Genomic DNA, 22,583 nt, shown 5'->3' with positions numbered 1-22,583 from the left:
CCCCACTTTGCAGTTATCCTGGCCCCAGCTGTGCATCGGCTTTTGACTTCATCTGCCCTTCCGCTGGGGATGAGTGTCCCTTGCCAAATGGAGCACACAAAGTTTGGCTCCCCGAAGTGATTCTAACCCCACCCTCTGTGCTCAGCCTGAGCCAAGCGTCTGGTCGGCGTAAGGGACAGTCGAAGGAATGGAGGGGCGGGGGGCGCGCAGAGATTGCCTGCGTCACTTTGCCCTCAAAGCCAGGGTGGATGCCCCGCTGCGCAGCCCCCGCCGGCCTGCGCAGCCCCCAGCTGCCTGGCACCCCAGATCTCCGGTTCCTTTCTCTTCTGCTTCCCTCTCCTCCGACCCTGGCCCAGGCGAGAACGCGCCCTGCTGCAGAGCTGCGACTCACAGGTTGGGATTCACCCTCGCGTGCACCGCGTCACACGGCTGGGAGGAGACCGGAGGGGAGGCGCCGCAAGCAAGCTGAGTCGGTCCTCTGCTCCCCAAGAGGCTGCGGGGAGCAGCCACCCCCGGCAGCAGACAGCACGGCCGACCCAGCCGCCTCCCCCTTCCTTCTTGCCTCCCTCTCTTGCTCCGCCTGCTGCGCTCAGTTTCGGCCTCCCCGCCCTTACTCCACCCCCTTCCCCTGCAAGACCCCCATCCTCTCCTTGTGCTTGAGCGCTTTAAATAATTTCATCCTTTTTGGCAAAAGAAATAATGCACCTGACTTTACCAGGGGGAAACGACCAACTGAGCAGGACAAGGAACGGGAGAGGAAAAAAAGATGAGACCCGTTTAAAGAAATCCTGGGGCTGAAGAGGTGGCCGCAGCGGCAGAGGCGTCCAGAGCGTCCCCCTCTGCGCGAGCTGCAGTCGGAGGACCTTGTCACCAGTTGCAGATGTAACCTCGGGAACTCCTGGGTCTGTGGGTTTGTTTGCCAAACAAAGTCTTTTCGTCTTTGGCTCAGACGCCGGAGAGGCTCCTGGATTTTCTGTCATCCCGCCACAAGCTGGCAGTTACCCGGGAGCCTTCCCGAGGACCTGGAGAAGCAATGAGCCCTTCCGCTCTGAGGATGGGCGAAGGGCGTCAGCAGCAAGAGGCTCCCGCGGAGAAGCGAGGGTCACCCCGCAGGCGGCCCAGCGGCGGCGGCGACGCCAGGGCGCAGCGCTTCCTGCTCTGGTTCTTCATGCAGGCGTGCATGTGGGCGGCCTCGGGCTCATCTGCCCAGGTGTTCAACCTCAGCCTTTCCGTGGACGAGGGACTTCCTCCGGACACTCTAGTCGGCGACATTCGCGCCGGGTTGCCGGCTGCGCAGCAACAGGAGGGGGGCGGCTTCTTTCTATCTGAGGATTCAGAGGACTCCCCGCTGCTGGACGACTTCCACGTGCACCCGGACACCGGCATCATCCGTACGGCGAGGCGTCTGGACCGCGAGCGGCGGGATCACTACAGCTTCGTGGCCGCCACCCTGCTGGGCGATGTGGTGCAGGTGGAGATCCGCGTCAACGATGTCAACGACCACTCGCCCCGCTTCCCCCGAGACTCCCTGCAACTTGATGTCTCCGAGCTTAGCCCCCCAGGTACGGCTTTTCGCCTGCCAGGTGCTCACGACCCCGACGCGGGGCTGTTCAGCACACAGGGCTACACCCTGGTGCAACCGTCCGACACTTCCGAGGACCCCGCAGGACCCTTCTTCCAGTTGCGCTATGGGACCCCCGGGTCGCCGCAGTCCTCGTCACCCCTGGAGCCCCTAGACCTGGTGCTGCTGCGGCGCTTGGACCGAGAGGAGGCGGCAGCACACGAGCTGCAGATAGAGGCATGGGACGGTGGCCGCCCGCGGCGCACGGGCCACTTGCGTGTGGACCTGCTCGTGCTGGATGAGAACGACAACCCGCCGGTCTTTGAGCAGGACGAGTACCGCGCCACCGTGCGCGAGGATGCTCAGCCAGGTGCGGAGGTCTGCCGCGTGCGTGCCACGGACCGTGACCTGGGGCCCAATGGCCAGGTTCGCTACAGCATCCGTGCCCGGCAGGCGCCCGGGGCGGGTGGTGGTGGCGGGCCTTTGGGGGATGCGGCCTACTTCGAGGTGGAGGAGCTGAGCGGCGTAGTGCGCCTGCAAAAGCCGCTGGATCGTGAGGATCAGGCCTGGCACCAGCTGGTAGTCGAGGCCCGCGACGGAGGTGCCGAGCCCGAGGTCGCCACTGTACGAGTGTCCATAGCTGTGCTAGACGTGAATGACAACCGGCCCTCCATCCACCTGCTCTTCCTCACCGAGGGGGGCGCAGCGCAAGTCTCGGAGGGTGCCCGACCTGGCGACTACGTGGCTCGAGTCTCGGTGTCCGACGCAGATAGTGGCCCAGAGAAGGAAGAAGCTGGGGAACTTGATATGAGCCTCGGGGACAGGACCCTCTCTCTGACCTTGGAGGGCTCGGAAGGAGCCTTCGCGCTGCGGCCTGGCGGCTCCGCGGGGGTATTCTTCCTTTGCGTCGAGGGGCCCCTAGACAGGGAGAGCCGCGACCTGTATGATTTGCGACTGGTGGCCACAGACGCCGGGTCTCCACCGCTGAGCACGGAGGAGACGGTGCTGCTCCGCATCGCCGACCTCAACGACCAGCCACCTCTCTTCAGCCAGGAGCACTATGAGGCCTCAGTATCCGAGGCGGCGGGCCCTGGCACCGCGGTCGTGTGGGTCAGCGCCTCCGACGCGGACGAAGCTGGCACCAGCCACGCCAGCCTGCGCTACAAGCTGGTCCACCTTCCTGCTCGCTGCAGCCAAGAGGCTCTGCGGCCCACAGTGGAGTGTGAACCATCCTTCACTATTGATCCCCAAAGCGGCCTGATCAGCACCACCCGGAGTCTGGACCGAGAAGTCCAGGACGCTGTCGAGCTGAGAGTGGTGGCTCAAGACCTCGGGGAGCCCCCGCTGTCCGCCACCTGCCTGGTGAGCATTACTGTGGAGGACGTGAATGACAATGAGCCCATCTTCTGGAGGCAGGTGTACAACGCCACCCTTGTGGAGCATGCCCCCGTCGGACACTGCTTTCTGCAGGTGAGTGAACCCGGGCCTGTGGGTCAAAGGAGGTTCCACAATGGGATGAAGCAGTAGTGAGTTTGTGCAGGGAGGAGGATTGTGATGTGGTGGTTGTATCTCAGCTTGATAGCAGGGAACATGGGCTCTAGTTCCCCGGTACAGTGAGAAGAATGGGCATCCTCTGGCCACCTAGACTTTCTGCCAGGGGCTCGGACTGAATGATCTCTAGGTTCCTTTCTACTTCACAGTGCTACTTGGATCTGGCTTTTGCTTATGGAGTCCTGGCTTCCTGCATGTCTGGTGTGTGCACCCTGGCTGGGAGGAGCCACCCATTCGCAGACAGCAGGGGAACAGCGATGTCTCATGTTTTAGGGCATCATTTTGGGGCATCCTAGGGAAATAAGGTGGCCCTCACAAATTAGTTTTTCACACAAGCAAGTATATGCCTTTAAACACTGAAACTGGTGTGAGTCATCATTTCCAGAGACTTCTTACACATCGTCCTACCTTTACTAGAAGGCTGCAGTGGCTCATGGAGGACATCAAGTGATTTTTATCTGTTGTGGGCCAAGCTCCTCCGGTGGTGCCCTTCAGGGCCAGGAAGAGTGGCGGGGCGCAGTCATCCCGCTTTTGGGTGTGCTACCTGTCAGAGTTCCGATCCCTCCTTCCCTCTCCGGATGTTGTGAGGCGCACCTGTCTGGCACCATTGCTTATGGAGTCCAGTGTCCAAGTTCTTGTCTGATGTGAAATAACAAACTAGGTTTCCAAGGCTGATCTGTTTACTCCAAGAAAACTTGAGTAAATAAATAGAGCCCGGGAAGCTAACTAGTGAATGAAGCTCTAAAGCTTTCATTTGCTCTCAGGCTGGGTTGTGGTAAGACCTCAGTGGCTTATTTCCTGGGGCTTGGTTGGGGGCCGGGTGGGTGGGCAGTTAGCCTTTGTAAGTTATGTCTCAAATCGTAACCTTCGGGGAAGTGAGATGCTACTATATTGTAAATATGAGCTTCGTGACTGCTTCTACTTAAAAAAATCTTTTGGATCTATGGTCAATAATATAATAATTTCCATCCTCTTTTTTTCTGGCACAATTGGCAACTCTTTCAGTTGCTAGATTATTAAAAGAAGGCTTGGAAATCAGTGAATGCCTGCTGATGAAACGGGCAAATCCACAATTGTCAGTGAGTAATACAATGGAAGATTGTTCAGCACTCAAGCAGAGGCTGATGCGGTGCAGGTGGGCTGGTCCTCCTCCATCCAAGGCAGGGCCAGGCCTGGGAGCGACTTAGATCGGGTCCACCAACATCCTGCTGCTCGGGGCTCAGCCACACGGCCTCAGGTGTACTGCAAAGGAAGCTGAGAGATGGAGACACAGGGCACCAGGGCACACTGGTGGTTTCCGCCCTGTGTTTCTAAAAATAAAGTCATAACAGGTGAGAGGTTGGACTAGATTTCTCCCATCTGGAAGACCTTAAGGATCTTGATATAAAACAGTGCGACTTGGCTCCATTTGAAGGAAAACGAGCATGGTGGGTTAATTGTCATTCCTTTGATTGCCACCTGCCTTGAGAGCCGTTTCTAGCATTGTGAGATGACTCCGCCAGGAGGTGTGCGTTTACCCCATGGCTGTGACTCTGTGTGTGGCGTATCCATTGTGGTGAGCTGAACTTGGCTCGAGCGTAGGACTGCATCTCTAACTGCAAAAAAAACCCATTTTGGGTTGCCAAGTATTGCTGTAGATAGTATTAAATTGTGCTGATTAGGATTTCTAGAAATGCCAGTGATCTAGCCCCTCAAGACTGCCGAGAAACCCTCTTGTTCACTGGGCTCTCCGGCGGCCTCTCCGCCGCAGCGATGGGAACTTTCTGTGTTCTGTAAGCCCTCGAGCTGACCGTGCTCCCTAAGCCTCAGTGGGTTGTCTTCCATATGCTTTCTTTGCATTCTTCCTTTAAAAAGTTCATTATACTAGTTTATAATATAATCTTTAATTATATTAAGTATATTAGTATCTTGTGCACAATATAGTGATTCAATGCTTTTATAACCTTACAGTGTGATCACCCTACTAATTCTAGTGACCATCCATCACTGTGCAAACGCATCACAATATTATTGACAGTAAGCCAGTTTTTTACCTTTTCCACCCATCCCCCACCCCCCTCCTCTGGCCGCCATCCCTCTGATGTCTGTTTCTACGAGTCTGTTTTTGTTTTGTTCTGTTTGTTTATTTACTTTGTTTAGATTTCACATATAAGTGAAGCCATATGGCATTTGTCTTTTTCTGTCTGACATTTCACTTAGCATAATACCCTCTAGGTCCATCCATGTTGTCTCAAATGGCAAGATTTCATTTTTATTGCTGCATGATACTCCTTTATTTATGTATCCACATCTTCTTTATCCGTTCATCTATCAACAGGCATTTAGGTTGCTTTCATATCTTGGCTATTGCAGATAATGCTATAATTAACATAGGCTTTCTGTCATTTTACTCAATTTTTTATACCACTTTGTAAAAACGAACCTCCCCAGCTAGGCTTCAGATCTCATGGCCTATCCTTTCTTCCATCATATCAGTTCTAACTGTGCCTGATTTCTGTTGCATTCTGCCAATTTTCTCCCTATAGACCTCTGATCTGCCAAATTCTACTTTGTCAGAATCAAAACAATCTGAGAAATAATGGGGAAAAAATTCTTTTCTAGATTCTCTGTAAGTGAATACCATGTTATCAAATAAAACACACCCTTGAACCTTCTAGGTGTCTTGGTAGTTTCTCCACATCACTTATCTGCTCTTTTTACCACTCACACCACAGTATGGCCCCTGCTCCTGACCCCTAGGGCTGGCTGAACCTTTTTATATTTTCCCACCCAGACAGGAGCTTTGCAAATACTTCAAAGGTGGGGCATGTGAAAGGGATTTAATAGAGTATAGGAACCAGTCCCAGCCCGAGCCAGGTGACCTCTTGCCCCAAAGGGTTTTCACAACCTTTTGGGCACTAGCTTGGGTTTCTTAATTCCTTGCTCCCCACTGCCACTCCCCCCTTACTATGTGGAGAACCCCTGCTTAACAACTCGCCCCTCAGGAGCACCTCTCGGTATCTCTTGGTACTTTCATGGCCAAGGCAGAGGGGACTTTCTACTCTGCAGACAGACACCAAGGGGTGCCCCCTCCTAACCTAGTGTCTGGCTTGAAAGATTCTCATTTTCCTCACATTACTACTGTCAAAAAGACTAACTTCAACCCCAAAGCAAGACCTCATTCTCCACCCGCAATAAGTCCAATGTTGTAAACTGCACTTACAGACTTTATCTTGTAACCAGATCTTAAAACAACATGCCATCATAAGATTCTTCTTTTATATCCCTCAAATATCAGCACTGTATTCACGTACTAATTCACTTCTTGCATCAAACAGCATCCATGGATTAAACAACCTCCAGTGGACAAACACTCATTGAGTGCCTGTTGCATGCCAGGACCTGGGCTTGGTGCTGGACATGCAGCAGTGGGGACGATGGGCAAGGCCCCTGTGCTGACAGAGTCCTGCTGTCCTGACAGAGTCTTTCCGTCCTTCCTGCACTCAGTCCTCAGGAATGAATGACACGTGCCCTGTCTCCCCCTGAAGATCACTTCTCAGCCCCCTGTCCGACCTTCCCCCATCACTAAATTCTGCCGTTCAAAAGGCAGTCATGTTCAGTTCAAGTCCAATGGGCTTTTCTTACTCATAACCTCCCTCATTCCCCCTAAAGCTTGTTGGGCCGTGGCCCTCTCACTCCTCTTTCTTAGAGCACCTTCCTCACCGCCTTTGTCACCCACAATCCCCTTTGGGCCCTGGCCCGCCAGTTCCCCCTCTCCCTCTGTGCCACCCACTCGGTGTGCGATGGGCATCTCCAAGGGTTCTGTCTTCCTCTCACTTCTCTTCTTTCTGTGTTTTCTTCTTATATATTCCCACAACTTCAACTTTTTTTATTTTCTCCCTCCCAGGGTCAACCTTCCTTATAAACCCCAGATTAAATATGTATCTACTTGGTCTGTATCTCTCCTTGGATGTTTTCTTGACACCTCAAATCTAACGTTTCCCAAATTGAACTCATTTCCTTTCTAATAATATTTTCTCCTTCTTTTATTTTCCACCTTCATTAACCAGCTCCTTTTGGAAACTTTCCTACCTTTGCGAATGTGTCCTTTCTACAGATGTGTTTATGTGTTTGGTGGTTGTCTGTGTGATGTATTTGCTGTTTGTTAGCGTGGTTGTGTTTGCATTGTTGAGAATTACAAAGGCAAAGATCCAGGTCATGTCTCACTCATGTCAGCTGGATAACAAGCAGGTCTTGAGATTCCAAACCGGGACTGTGGGAGAGAGCACCTGGCTGTGCCTGTTTGTTTATTCTTCGGTCTGACTTTGAGGAGCCTCCTAGGAGGGGGCGGGGTCTGGACAATGGACCTGAAAAACAGTTGCTACCAACTGGGAAAATGTGAGAAATTAGACGGCTTGATTCCCACCATGCTGCATAGACTGAAAAGGACTAAACTGTTCTCTTGTTTCTGATTCATTCTGTCTTTGAGGTTATTTCCCTTTTATTAATCTCCTAGCCTTTAGTAAAGTCTTTCTAAGTGTGTTTGTTAGCTTTTTCTCAACTGTGCTGTGGAGCTAAAAACTGGAGAACTGAACTGGTGGTGGTATGATTTATGGGAGGAGTTGTTAATTAGCTTCAGTCCAAGTGACCAGGGCTAGTAGCCCCTCGCCTGAAGTCTGAGTGGTGACGATGATTCAGGATCCTAGGTGCGGTGGTTTTTCAGAAGAGTGGGAGGTCCCTGCCAACTTCGGAAGTAAGAGACTTTATTAAAGAAGAAGATGTTTCCTAAAATCTTAGTGTCATCTTTGCTTCCTCCTCAAATTTGGCCACAGTAGTGGCCAAGCCCTACAGTATTTCTTGCGTCTGTCACTTCGTGTTTACCCAGAGGCATCACCCTAGTCTGTCCACCACCACTGTTGCCTCTTGTTCAAACTGGAGAGATTGCAGGCACATCTCAAATGCTACCTCTTCGCCGTGAATGCTTTCTTGACTACTCTGGCTATTTCTCAGTGTTCTCTATGGCACTACAGTTATTTCCGTACATTAGTAACACAGAAGATTTTTAGTGCCTTGCAGGGTTGCAGTGTGATGGTATTTGAGTCCCTTGTAATTGCTGTGTCCTCGGTCTCATGTACCAGAAGGTCAAAAACGTTGTTGAATTACATTGAAGAGCTACGTAGCAAAACCCAAAACCTGCTGGTAGCAGTTACAACTGGTCAAGGTTTTTCTTTACTTTTTCAGTTTTCACATTATATATATCACATATAATATATATTATTTTATTGTAAAGTTTATTTACTCGATGTATTTTATCATTGGTCCTTTGGAAATTTATTGCATTGATTTTCCCATCTCTATCAACTTACTACTAACATCCTTTTATTGTTAAGCTTACATACATACTAACAGACTTCCACAGTGTGCACCGCCTTGGACAGTCACGTCAGCGTATTGCCTGTGAATGGTTGTCTTGTTCTGACCGCCTTAAGCGGACTGGGTCTATCTGCGCACGCGCACTGAGCGCACGTCGATTTCCGCCGCAGTCGTTTGTGCTGGTCTCCAGGATGTGTCAAGATACCTGCCAACTGTCGTTTTCCCCAATTATCTGACTCTTCCTGGCTTTGGACCTTAGTTCCAGCATGTGCTGTGTGTGCCTGTGGTTCTGCTTTGATAGCTGTTAGGTACTCGGGGTCCACAGTAGACTCCTCTCTCAGACTTCATTGTGGTATCTCTCCTCTCCCTTTCCCTCGTGCAGCTACTACCCAAGAGCAGTCCTCTGGATGTGCTTCCTTTCCCCTTGCACTTGGGAAAGGTGATCAGATACTATATGTAATAAGGAGGATATAACCTAGAATCTGTGGGATGTATCTCTAGGTACAGTCAATATATAACTTACTAGTAATTGTCTAGCTCCTGGTTTTATAACTAAAGATGACTCCTTAGAATCTTCTACTGAGACAGCTTGGAAAAAGGACAGCACTGGAGTCAGAAAACCTTGATTCCAATTCTGACTCCACCACTTACTGCCTATATTAACTTTCCTGGCCACAGTTTGTTTCTTTATCCATGAAATGTTGTGTATTAGTCAGGGCCCTCCAGAGAAATAGTAAATAAAATATATCTTTATATATGTATGTATGTATATGAGTATATACATATATATATTATGGTGAAGAATTGACTAGAATGATTTTATATTGTAATACATATTATATATTATATATAAATTACATTATATATAAAATATAAAATTTATTAAAATAAATTATATTATACAAATGTATTATAGTATCATATACAATATTTTACAATAAATTTATTTTATAGTATAATATAATAAATTTATTGTATAGCATGGTATAATAGATAATAGAATATAAAATGTTGTGTGGTATTATATACAATATTTTATAATAAATTTATTTTATAGTATAATATAATATATAGTATGATATGATATAGTATAATATGATGTATAAATTTTATACAATGTTATAAAAATTTATTATGGATTCTAAATTTATTATGTTATAGTTATAGAATAAATTATAACAAATATATTATAATATATCTTAATACATATATTTATTACCTATGTATATATTATATATAGACTATATACAATTTATTAGGAAGAATTGATTCATGTGATTAGGGGGACAGAAATATCTCAATCTGCTCTCTGGACACTGACACAAGAAGGCCAAGGGCGTACGTCGTTCAGTCCGAGTCCGGAGGCCTGAGAACCAGGAGTCGGAGGGCTGGAGAAGTCGGATGTCCCAGCCATGCCAGTGAATTCATCCTTCCTTCTCCTTTTTGTTTTGCTCAGGCCTTCAGTGGATTGGATGAGGCCCTCCTACGTTGGCAGGGATGGGAGGTGCGGGGGGACACGCTTTATTTATCCTGCCAATTCAAATGTTAATCTCAGCCAAAGACACCTCGCAGATGTACCTAGAAATAAAGTTTATCCAGATAGCTGGCATCCTGTGACCCCATCATATTGACATATAAAATTAACCATCTCATGTTGTAATTGTTTTACCAACACATTATTGTGAGGATTTGGGGTAATCTCTCCTATGTGGTAGAAAGTAGCCAGCATAGTAACAGTGAAGGGACCTTGGAGATGGGAAAGACTTTTCAGGGCATCAGGATGGAGGTCTCCATAGATACGGACTTTGTAGGGGGTCCTGTGTTGTGATATATTTTTATTTACAATTTGTCATGGATGAATGCCACCACACATCTTTTCCTTTTTTCCATACAAATGTGTACATTTCTAGGCATGGTCACCTTGAAAAGTAAATTACTCACGATGGATTTCTGAAAGTTGTGATCGGTAACATTTCCTTTCTGAAGATTGAAATCTGACATTAAATTAATTTTGTTAACACCTACACAATGAACTTCTACTAATGAGCCCCTTGCCTTCTAAATTGTAAATCGAAAGTGAGCAACTACAGAAGTAATTTGTACTTTCATAGCCCATGAGGGAAATTATGCTTGATCATTTTTACAAATACCAGGTTAATTGCTTAAAATCTTAATTAAAATCTTCATTTAAAAGGAATATGTGCTTTGTGGTGCAGGTAGATCAGGTGAATATCTTAACAAATCCAAATTTTAATTAAAACTCCATTTAGGATTACAGAGTCCAAGGGGGGATAATATGCGTTGAAATAGTTACGGTGTTTCTGGTTCCTATGGCGAAGTAATGGAGGAGTTTGAAGATGTGGGAGGAGACGGCCCATGAAGCACTTACAGGGTGTGACCGAAGAGTTTGGGCTAAATGTACAGATGATGCATTATAGAACCGTGCACTGGAAACTTGTATAATCTCATTAACCAGTGTCACCCTGATTGATTTAATAAAATAAAAAAACAAGAGTCTGGCCTTTGTTATGGAAACAAGTAAGAGACATGGGAGGTTTTTGAATAGGGGTTGACTATGTCAAATGAGGTTTTAGGAGCATTTGTCTTGAATCGGTCGAGAGAAGAAAGTAGGGAAACCCTGTAAGAGAGTCCTGATAATATTCTCATAATGATCTACATTCAACTGTGAAAACCCAAACTGAGGGAGTGGTAGTGAAGTGTAATAAAAGGGATGGCCTTGCTCTAGCTCCTTCTCCGTCCACCCGGGACTCCAGCACACACCAAGTTAACCCTTGCTCTTCCATACCTGTGCGCACATTACCGACACTGGATTAATTTAGCTACGCATCCCCCTCCTCATCACTTGGACTGTGGAGCTTTTCTGTAGTAATTCTAAGGATGCTAGCTTCTACTGGAAGCGTAGGGTATCTGGGCACTCAGTACTGCTGGGCGAGTTTGTTGTCTTCACCTTAGCACCCCTCCATAGCTTCACTTTCTTCAAGCATTGCATCTCGATCCCTTTACTCTTTATAGCCGACCTCCTGCTCAGCAGAGATTAGGTGAAAACTTGTTGTGTTTTTGCCTCCCATCATCAGACGTTTTCTGTATCTGTACCATCCAGTCTCCCCGAGGACTAGGTGATTCTCCTCTGACCACATACATCAAAGTCATCCATTCATGCTTTACATTATACTTCTCCCATCTTCTCTGACATTGCTTCTCAGTTATCCCCATCCTCCTCTGCCTTCCACCCTCCCTCTAAACTGCTTCTCCCATTGTTGACAGTCATCACAAGTCAAGTCTACGAGCATCTCGCCCTGTTTGCTGTGCTTCGTTCCTCAGTGCCTGTAAGATTGAGTTTGCTGCTCGTTGGCCTCTCTCTCTCCAGACCTGGCCACATACTAAGGGCCCTTTCCCACCCAGAGAAGGAAGGGTGCTGGAACTCTGCTGTTGCCTTGTTCAGTGTCTCGTATCTCTTGCTGATGGATTCAGGACCTCTTGAGCTAAAACTGTCTTCCTCAGCATCTATTAGTGTCAGGAAGTTGTGAAGAAAATGTGGCTGCTAAAGTATAAAAATGACATGTGGGATTTATTATTGCTCATTTCTTAATATTACATCCTATAGTTGATGGAAGCCATTAACTGTGTCTTTCATATGAGAACGGGTTGAATCAGGTGAGATGGGACATTCTGTTGAACAGACAAAAATACTTCAGGCTTGATTATTGTTTAAATAATCTTGCAGCTTTTACCTTTTTACTCCATGGCTTTTGGGCATCCTGACCCTGTCCTATGTGTACAAGAGGACACTGTGTCTTTCTTTCTCAGCAATTCTGTTTTGAATTTTCTTTTATGAAGCCCATGCCGCTCACTTCATTTCAGGCTTTACCATTTTCCCATAAAAATGCAGATCTCAGATTGCCCATTGATGAAGTGTGGGGAAGCTCTTCAGGAGAGAGGATGGAAGGGGTTTACTGGTCCTCATTATTTCCAGCTGTCCTTGTTTTGGACAGAGGAAGAGCGATCTACCAGTTAAAAGCTTGTACTATGGAGCCAGGCAGAACCAGGTTTGAATTTCAGTGCTGTCACTTAGTAACTTGACCTTGAACAAGTTTCCAAACCTTTGCAGGCCTCAATTTTCTCATCTGTAAAGTAGGGATGATAACAGGATCTCCCTCAAAGGGGGTTTGTGGAGATAAATGAGATGCGCATCCAGAGTACAGAGCAGTACCGGACACAAGGCAAACCCCCAGGCAAGTTTATCATTGCATAGAGCTTCAACTGAGTTTCATTAACCTGAGGAGCTACGTGAGGATGAAAGGAGTGTCAGCCCCCTGTTCTAAACATCTCCATGTCTGGTCATGTTAAATGGGTAGAAAATGATCCTGAACCTCAAATGACACTCTAGGAAAGCACACTGTCATAATTACTATGGGGACTTCAGTCCCAAATTTAGTCTGTTTCTTACCACGGCCTGCCATAGGATCCGTATGACCTTAGAGGATACCTTGACCTTCTTGGTTGAAAGTAAAGATTAGAGTAGCCTGTTCTCTGACATTTTTAAACAGTTCATCTGTGGACATACTTGCCTGCCCCAGGGCCTCCATTATCCTGGATGCTTCTCCCGCCTTCCAAGGTCAAGGGGATTTCCTAAGAAAGGGGCACTGCAGGGTTTGTCTTACTGTGCTTGTCACCTAACATATAAGTTATCCCAGTGAAGGAGAAAAGCATTGACTATTTAGGATATGTCAGACTTGCATCTTTTTTTGGATGAATTATCCTGAGAACTTCTTTTTCTCATTCAATAGGTAGAAGTGAGGCGAATGGAAGAAAGAGATGCTTTGCATTTTTTTTTAATTAAAGAGGAGCATTATTATTCATGGCACCCTTTAACAAATATTTATTGATACACACCACTTTGAACATGGACTTAATTGTAAAATTAAGTCATGGTGTGGTTTTGAATAATTTATTACAGAAATTTTACTAACAGAAGAAAAGGACATCAATTAAAGTTTATTTGGATAACTCCTTTCACAAAACTGATCATTCCTTAGAAGTTCTTTTGCATATGCGAAAGGAAACATATACTTAAAATATTATTTTAATATTAATGCAAAACTTTCTTAGTTGTATTTTTGTATGTTGTACATGGGCTTGGTACCCTGAGACCCCTCATGTAATCAAGTTATTTGTTTAAGGTCACTTTACAGAAATTAGAATCCATGTTTTCTATTTTAAAAGATGTCAGTAATTGATGATTGTTTTTGATGATATTGTTAGTTTACTTTATACTAAATCCTCAGACCAGAAAGCAGCATTACTTAAAGCTTTGGAGGGTGGGGATGTAATGTGGCCAAAAGCAAGAAAAACTTGTAGCATAGCTGTTCACAAGGAGAGCAAAAAGCAAAGAACAAAACAGAACTCAAGGCAATTTCTCATCATTTTGGTAACTGACTGTTAATCCAAAAATTTGTTCAGTGCAGGAGATAATCCCTTACCTTTTAAAGCTCTTTTGTTCCAGTCATTTGGAAAACTCTTTGTTCTTCATTTAAACTGTATGTGTAGAAATAGCCATTGTTATGGGTAAGTTTTCAAGAGATCAGATATTATTTCTAGCCCTACCATAAATAGACTTAAATACTACCTGATTTTTAACAGTTGTCTAATTAGAAGCTTCTCGTGTTGTACACTCTTCTTGATTGCTACATTTGGAAACATAGAGGAAGTTTTTGTTTACATAGGGATTGACTTGTCTAGTTCTTAAGAATTTCTATTATAAAAGGACCAAGTCATGAATCTAAGCTTATGCACTGTTTACTTTGCTTTGAAGTATAGATTATTTAAAGTACCAAACTGTTAAAAATAATACAAAGGCTGTTCTGTTATATTATGCATAAACAAGAACATGATATTTCAGTGCTGGCAGATGCTTTATTTCCTGGACTCATCTTGCAAGAATTTTAATGTGGTTTTTCCTGGTGCAGAATCTAATTGTCATGCTTATGTCTATTCCACTGCCATTGCCTCTATCAGCATCCAGCATGAAGAAGAGAGGTGACAGGAAGGGCAATTTAGAAATTAATGTTTGACATTTATAAATTAGTTAATGTACTCTAGGTAATTTGCTTATTTGAAGTAAAAATATAGATTCTTTGTATATGGTAGCACACTTCTAACACCACAAAATGCATTTAATAAGTTCATCTTGAATTTTGAATCTTAGTGTATTTTAAAAGAAAGATAATTTTGGGGGGACATGATATTTACTTTTGACATACCAAGCAGAGTACAATTGTGCTCTTATTTAAATTTATAATATCTTAAGAAATATTTGCTATAATTTCTCTAAATGCAATTTAACATATGAAATATAGTTACCACTTTTATCTATCATATGAAGATAACTTTTTTAATGAGAAAGTTAAGCTTGTTTTATGTATTAAGAGGGCTTTTTCTAGAAACTGCTTTTTCTTTATTTTTAAAGACTTTTTTTGCCTTTTTTTTCTGTGTTCCTGAGATTATGAATACACATGTTAGACCTTTTGGTCTGAGGTCTTAAGGCTCTGAGAATTTCTCTTTCTTACAATTTTCTCTCTGTTCTTCAAGTCAGACGGTTCCTATTACTTTACTTTCAAGTTCACTGTCTTGTTTCTCATCTTCATTCTGCTGTTAAGCACAATCAATACATTTTTTAAAATTCTGATATGGTAGTTTTTATTTGTACAATTTCTATTTTATTCTGTTTCAGAGTTTCCATTTTTCTGCTGATTTTCCCTCTCTTTTCATTCATTACAGGAATGTTTTCCTTTACTTCCCATAGCTATCACAGCCACTTTAAAGTCATGTGAACTGCAACATCTGGATCACCCTGGGGTTGGTCTCTTTCTTTTTTTCTCTTGAAAGTAGATCACGTTTTCCTAGTTATTCACATGTTGAATAATTTTGCATTGTATTTTGGACATTGTGTGCATTATATTGTGGAGACTCTGGATTCTGTTATGTTCTTTTGAATAGTGCAGATATTTTTGTTCCAGCAGGTAATTAACTTGGTTGGACTCAAGCTGCAAACTCTGATTCTTGGGTACCAGTGCAGATTTCAGTTTCCTTCTGCTTTTCCTCACCTGGGCTTTTGTAAATGCTCCACACATGTGTAGTTCAGGGTTAGTCTGAGATTTGAGGACAGTTTATACTTAGACAGAATGCACGGCTTGCACAGATGGTTTGCTCCTATCTGTATTTCCTTCCCATTTCTAATGCCTGTGGTCGCCCCACACACTCAGGCTTCAGGTTCTTCAGTTCAGAGGGACTGTGTGTTTCCACTGGTGCTTTAGCTCTCTGAATAACACCTCAACTGACATCTGTTTCCTTTGGTAACAGACTTACAAAAAAAAACAAAGAATAAACTTAAAAAATGGGAAACCCACTCCACAGCAGTGCATTCCAGTTTTTTGTCCCCTTGTGAACATCTGACTGTTTTTATTCAGTCCCCAGAGCCTTTGCTTTTTCTGTTTTATTCAGAGCCTGTGGTTGTTACACTCAGGAATGTAGGTTATCACAGGAGTGTAATTGGCCATACCAGAAGCAAAACTGCTTTTTTCTTAAATCCAAGTTTCTATTAATTTCAGTGAGATTCAGATGATTAAGAGTTAATAATAAGAACACTTTGAAAATAAAGCTTGTAGAATTTTACTCTATTTATAATATATTAGATTAGAATTGAATGGCAGCTAATGTGTACAGTCACAAAGGTCTATTAAGTCATTGTTTCATGGATTAATGTTATTAGTAGTAAATGCTGAGAGTTTAAAATCACTTAAGTATATTTTAGCTTCATCCAGATTCAACAAATAATTGCATGTATTTATAATTCTGGAATCTTAATTGAACAGAAGATAATCCTTCATGAAAAAGTAGGAATAAAAATCAACTTCATGAACCAGCTCATATTTCCAACCACATTTGTGTTTGGCTGAGACATACAGGAAAAATAATACATTGTGACCTATTTGAGGAAAATCAGGCCTCAGCAAGCCCTGTCCAAATTCCAAAAAAAAAAGCTTGTTAAAAATCATTAAGATTAAGCTTTAATATAACAAAAAAGTGTTGTCTAAGTAGAAATTCATTTGGCTATTTTCCTTTTGTAAATCAAGTCTCTAGAGCCAAAATGTCTTATGATTATGTTTTACTAAGTGCATTGTTCTCGTATAATATATAAGCTGGAACCTGACACTTCTTTGGTAATTACTTTTTTCAGAAATATCTGTAACATAGATCTGATTATATTATTCATGCTTAAAGCTTTCAGTGACTTTGAATTAGTTGTAAAGTCAAGTTCAAAGTCCTTGCCCGATCCATTCTGTGTGCCCTTCTATTCTTGTTCCGAGGAAGTCTCCCAACCTCCTTCACATTTCATGAAGGCACCATGCTCGTTCTAACCTCTGCCCTTTGTTCTGTGCTACGGACCTGATGTTTGTATTCCCTCAGATGCTTCTGTTGAAGCTCTAGCCCCTAATGTGATGACGCTGGGAAGAGGGGCCTTTGGGAAGCAACGTGGTTTAGATGGGGTCACAAGGGTGGGGTCCATGGATGGGATTAGCATCCTTATGAGAAGAAGATGATGCCAGAACTTGCTCCCTCTACCTAGTGAGGAAACAGTGGAAAACCGGCCATCTGCAAGCCAGGAGGAGGGCTGTCGGTAGAGCCTGCCCATGCCGGCTCCCTCACCCTGGACTTCCAGCCTCCAACGCTGGAAGAAATAGAGTTCTATATTTTAAGCCAGCCAGTTCATGGTACTTTGTTATGGCAGCTTTATTATGATTATGACACTAATTTTTGGCTTTGCATGAAATGTGCTGTTCTCGTCCTCTCTGCCGTGGGTCCCCCTTCTTCCAGTGTCTCTAACTTATTCCTTGAAAATATCGTGTCTTTGGGAAGCCCCCTTTGACCATCTAAGCTCCTCACACCACCCCTGGTAATGATGTCCTCTCTTATCAACACCCATAGATTACACGCATCATGCAAGAAACCTCCTTTGTAGCACACCTGACACAGGTGTCCTGTGTAGGATCTTTCCCTGCCCACTGTCCACTCCAGGAGATGACGGCAGAGCCTTATCTGTCTTGCTTACTGCCACATGCTTAGTAAAATGCCTGGGCCCTAATAACAGTGAGATGTGTTCCATGACAAAATGGTGTGACCTGCATGGAGCCCGCGTAAATGAGCGCGGACCGTGTCAGGAGTTGGGTGCAACCTACAGCGTTCTGCCGGCTTCATGAAAAGCCATACTGTCATTGAAACATCGACCATAAGCCTTATATAATACAGTAAGACAGTTACTATCCCTTTTATTTTGTCATTTAGCACCAATTCTCATTTCATGTAAACAAACATGATTTTTGTTAGTGCCTCTTTATGTTGTTAGAATATAAAGCTATGAATTCTCCCTATTAGCAGAAACACAACTACTATTCCTTTTGTTTCTTCAGTGTCTCAAGGTAACAACTGCTGTTTCACCCTTTAACCTGTCTTTAAAAGGCATACATCTCTCTCATTGTTACCCAGAAAAAACGGGCAGCTGATTTGAGGGTATAGCAATATTTAAACTTTTTAATTTATTCTGACTGTTCTCTACCTTGAAAAACAAACTAACCAGTTCAAACCTTTCTTTAAAAAAAGAGCAGTGGATATATTTTCTTTCTTTTTTTTTTTGAAGGAATGCCAATATTGTAAATCATTTTTTTCAATCCTTTTGAACAAAATACAGGCTGGCTTATGAATAGCTGTGTGCTCGGTGAGAGGCAGGGGTGGGAAGAGCACAGACGGATTGCACCCTGTGGGGCTCTGGATGGGATAAAGCTGTGTCTTTGGACCTTGTTTTATTCATCTAGAAAGTGGGTTGATAGTATGTACTTTGAAGGGTTATTTTGAGAATCAAAGATAATATACTTCAAACACTAGCACAGAGTAAGACTTAAAAGTCATAACTATTTCTTACAAGTGGAGAGATGGAAGCTCAACCAGATATTGGTCTTAGGACTGAACCTTACTGGGCTGGGTGAGGTGTCTGCGTGAAGCAGTGCAGGCTGTATGTGCTACATAAAAGCAAATAGCAGGTAAGTCCTCTGTTTGCAGGGTTAATTGTCCGTGTTTTGTTTACGTACTATAATCCACTCCCCTTGTCCTAACAAATAATGAGATAGGGTGAGTCATGCCTGATACAGCCTAATCCTGAGGAAAACTGACTTATGACATGGCTGCATGAAGTGCAAAAAAAAGTGTTGCTACTTTATTCCTTTAAGATTTCAGTTTATAAACCGTACGAGTCTAGTGTTTCTATTGCTCTCCAAGGGTTAATTTCTAGCTTCGATGGGCAGAACTCTATACAGCATCAGGCATTGATACAGAACGGCGATTTTAAACCTTTTTCATCTCGTGGCACACATAGACTAATTACTTAAGTTCTGTGGCACACCAAAAAATATATTATGTTTCTTGTCTGACAAAAACATAGGTATAATTTTGATTTATTCACACCAGACAGCTATTGTGTTGGCTGTTGTCATTGTTTTATTTGACAGTCTAAGAGACAAGCCATCAGTGCCCCTGACTAAATAGTCAGGTGCTGCGTGTTTTAAAAATTCTTGGGGCACACTGGTTGAAAATTGCTGATGTGTAAGATCCAGAACTACTATAAAATATCAAGGCTTCTTTTTAAATTGCAGTTTTTCTCCTTTTTGATTTTTGTATGCTAAATTTAGAATAAATATATGAATTTACAGAAGGAGTTAAGTACATTTATTTCTTTGATATTTATAAAGAATACAAAAATAATTTTATTCCTTTACTGAAAAGTAGCTAACCTGGAAATGATGATAATGTAGTAGTGATCTTAAAAAGTATTAATATTTTAACTTTATTACAATTGGAATGTCAGAAATAATGTAAACTATAACTTATTGCATTTGGAGTCATTCTTCTGATTTGTAACTTAGGGAAAGCCAAAGAATATGATATTAATATAAAAATGAATTCATTCCCTTATGAATGTTGTTGCTACAGAAGAAAACATGCTCATAATAACAGCTCCTAGTAAACATTTACTGAGTACTTCCTATGTGCCAGGCACTGTTCTAAGACATTTGGGTGAATTGACTTGTTTCATTCTCACAACTGTGCACGGAAGATGCTCCTCGAATCTATACTTTGTGGGTGAGAAAACGCAGGGGGAGAGCAGTTAACCATCTTGTGCAAAGTTCCCCAGCTAGTAAGTGGCGGAGTGTCTTGGGTCAAGTTCCCTGGAAACAGGTGCTGAGGTGGAGACTTGCACAGAGGCGGTTTCCTGGAGCGTGCTCTTGGGAATGACGCCTGGAAGCGGGTGAGGACAGTGGAATTGAGCAGAAGAAAGAGGTGAATCGTGCAGGTGCAGCACTGTCCTCAGCCTGTCCTCTAGGGAGCTCAGAGCTGGAGGAGTCTTTAGATCCATCTTGAGCTGAATCTTGGGGCTCCCCAGAGGAAGAGGCATAACCTTTGGTGAAGCAGCTGCCTTTGGCTGAGGGCACTTCCCAGGAGAGATGCCAGCAGCTGGAGGGAAGCATGCCTGGGGCCTGAGGCCTGCTGGGGACTCTGGCTTGCAGCATCTGCGACAGCCCACCTGTGACTGGGACCTTACTTAGAAAGCAGGGCTTTGCAGACATAATTAAGTTAAAGCTCTCACAATGAGGTCATCCTGGATGGGAGGACCCTTCCTGCAACAACCGGTGTGGAATAGAAAATAAAGGGAGGTTTGAGACACAGAGCGGAAGGAAGGCCATGAGGAGACAGAGGCAGGGACTGAAGTCCTGCTGCCACCAACCCAGAAATGTCCAGGAGCCACCAGGAGTTCTAGGCAAGGAAGAGTGATCCTAAGAGCCACCAGAGGGGCATGGTCCTGCCGATCCCTTGATTTCTGGCTTCTAGCACAGTGCCAGGACTGTGGGAGAACAAGGCTCTGCTGGTCGAAGCCCCCAGTTGGAGGTGCTTTGTTGTGGCGGCCCTAGAGCCGAATCCAATGCCTCTTGTTTCTCTGGACCCGCTTGCTTCCTCACTAAGTTTATTCTGTCTGGGGACTGCACCCCGCCCCTCACCCCAGGCTTCTGTTAGTTTCTTTTCCTGGGGGTACTTACAAAGGGATGATCAGTAGGAGGAACCATAGCCCTGCCCCTGCAGCTGGTTTAGGGACTGCAACTGACCCCCCCCCCGCCCCCCCCCCCCCCCCCCCCCGCACCGTCTTCCTCTCCTACTGCCCATCCCAGAACCCCCTCCCTCCCAGCCAGCACCTCTCCTGCTCAAGGTGGTGTGACTCTGACCTTTGTTCTGAGGAGTCTTGAGCTTCTGATTACCACAACCCTTCCCCCCCCCCCATATCCACTGCATTTGTCCATTTTCTTCTATCAAAATTGGGCAAGACAGTACCCAGAAATGTTTCAGTGTATCGCCTGGGTGTCAAGTGCATTCGCCATGATCTCATTGTGTAAAATCGGCTCAGCCTCGCCTTCATGGTCAGGGTTAAGGACTCTTGTCGGGTGGTAACTTGGCACAAGGAGGCTGAAGTGACAGGACATCAGCCGAAGCTTACTTGAATGAGATTCTTGCTGTGTCCCATGGGGAAGTGCGTGGCCACCCTGGGAACGAGGATCTCTAGACACACAGGGCCCAGAGTTGGGATGCCGGTGGTCAATTATTTTTTAGCTAGGAGGCGGACTGGTCATTAGGACCAGCTACATTGAAGGACTGCTTTGAAGTAACTGTAGACTTGTAATTTCTGGAGAGGATAGAGCCCAACTGGTCTGCTTCCCTCACTTTATAAGCTCAGGGAGGTGCCCCAGGATGGCACCATGAAGGAGCAGGTGAGCAGAGACAAGAATACACCTTTTCCAGCCAGGAGAGTCATGCTGCTTCCCATTACTTCATGTGGATTAATCGTACTTAATTATTAAAATAAGTGAGTTGATATTTGAAATAGACATCTGTTGAACGATTTTAAAATTTGGTTTCTAACTGAAAAGTTATTAATATAATGAAGCAGCCTAGTGGTGGGAGGTCTAACTCTGTGGAGTGTGTGCGCATGCGTGTGCATGTATTGGGCAGGACTGGGTCGCTGCTGACCCATGTGTATCTCATATCAGTTGTGAGATCCAAGGCCATTGTGCAATGAATTCATGCTTCCATCAATTGAGCTGCTCATTAAAAAATAAACATTATAAAATGCATTCAGTTTTGGACATTTCAGTGAGAATAAACATTTTCTCTTGCAGTAGGTCTTAATTAAAATTTTCTTCTAAGTGCTGTGTATGCCAAAATGTTAGGGGGGAAGTGGGCACTTCCTAACATGTTGATAAAAAGAGCAGTATTGCTGAAAAACATACCCAGAACCTTAGAATGCGTGTGTGCTTATCAGTGTTACCTGCTTGGTTGGGACTGTGGTGGATCGACATGCTGACAATAGTCCCATTTGTCTTTAAGCACATGACCGAGCTTATTTTTGGATGCTTTTATTATTGCAAAACTTAGAAAAACTCACTGGCACCAAGATTACTCTCATGCTGTCCCGTAATCACAAATGTTAGACTTGGAAGAGATCTCAGTACAGAGAGTTACAATCATTGTCAGGGGGATAAAACATTGAAGAGAAAGGGCCTTTTAAAACCACGGATTATTTGCATATGTGTGACACTGCTGACTGGCAGCCCGAGAGCTGCTTTGTGGTTTCATGTCCTGCAGTGTTGCTGTCACATTAATTAATAACTCCATGCAATCCAAACCACCTTCTTTGCCCAAAGCTGTGCTTTAAATAGCAAGTTGCCTTTGCTAGAGACTCACAGGACAGAAGACAGAGAAGAGTTGCAGGGGAATCCTTAATGGCATCACTGTTAATGACACGACTCCATGCTTCACTCTGAAAGCTCCAGCCACGTTCAAATCACTCACTGAAATATGTGCCGCCTCCAAAATCTGGACCATGAGCCTTTCTGTTCTCTGCTTCTGCCTGTATTTCTTCCTGCACTGCTTGTGAAGATTTGGCATAGATTTGCATTAATAAGCACTACTCTTCCAGGAAAAGTCCGATCTCAGAATCCAA

General features: G+C 44.5%; 1 protein-coding gene across 1 annotated transcript in view; it reads left to right on the top strand.

Annotated features, from left to right (window-relative positions):
* The first annotated feature begins 566 nt into the window (after positions 1-566).
* The window catches only part of DCHS2 (dachsous cadherin-related 2), a 186,410-nt gene continuing 164,393 nt past the window's right edge, over positions 567-22,583 (top strand). Inside the window, exon 1 of the mRNA XM_028521730.2 lies at positions 567-3,031. Within this exon, the coding sequence (XP_028377531.1) occupies positions 1,034-3,031 (1,998 nt within the window). The 5' untranslated portion in view covers positions 567-1,033. The remainder of the gene's footprint in view (positions 3,032-22,583) is intronic.

The sequence above is a fragment of the Phyllostomus discolor genome, chromosome 8 (assembly GCF_004126475.2).
Source record: "Phyllostomus discolor isolate MPI-MPIP mPhyDis1 chromosome 8, mPhyDis1.pri.v3, whole genome shotgun sequence".
NCBI lineage: Eukaryota > Metazoa > Chordata > Mammalia > Chiroptera > Phyllostomidae > Phyllostomus > Phyllostomus discolor.
The sequence above is the reverse complement of the archived record's forward strand: the minus strand, read 5'-3'. Positions and strand labels throughout refer to the sequence as shown.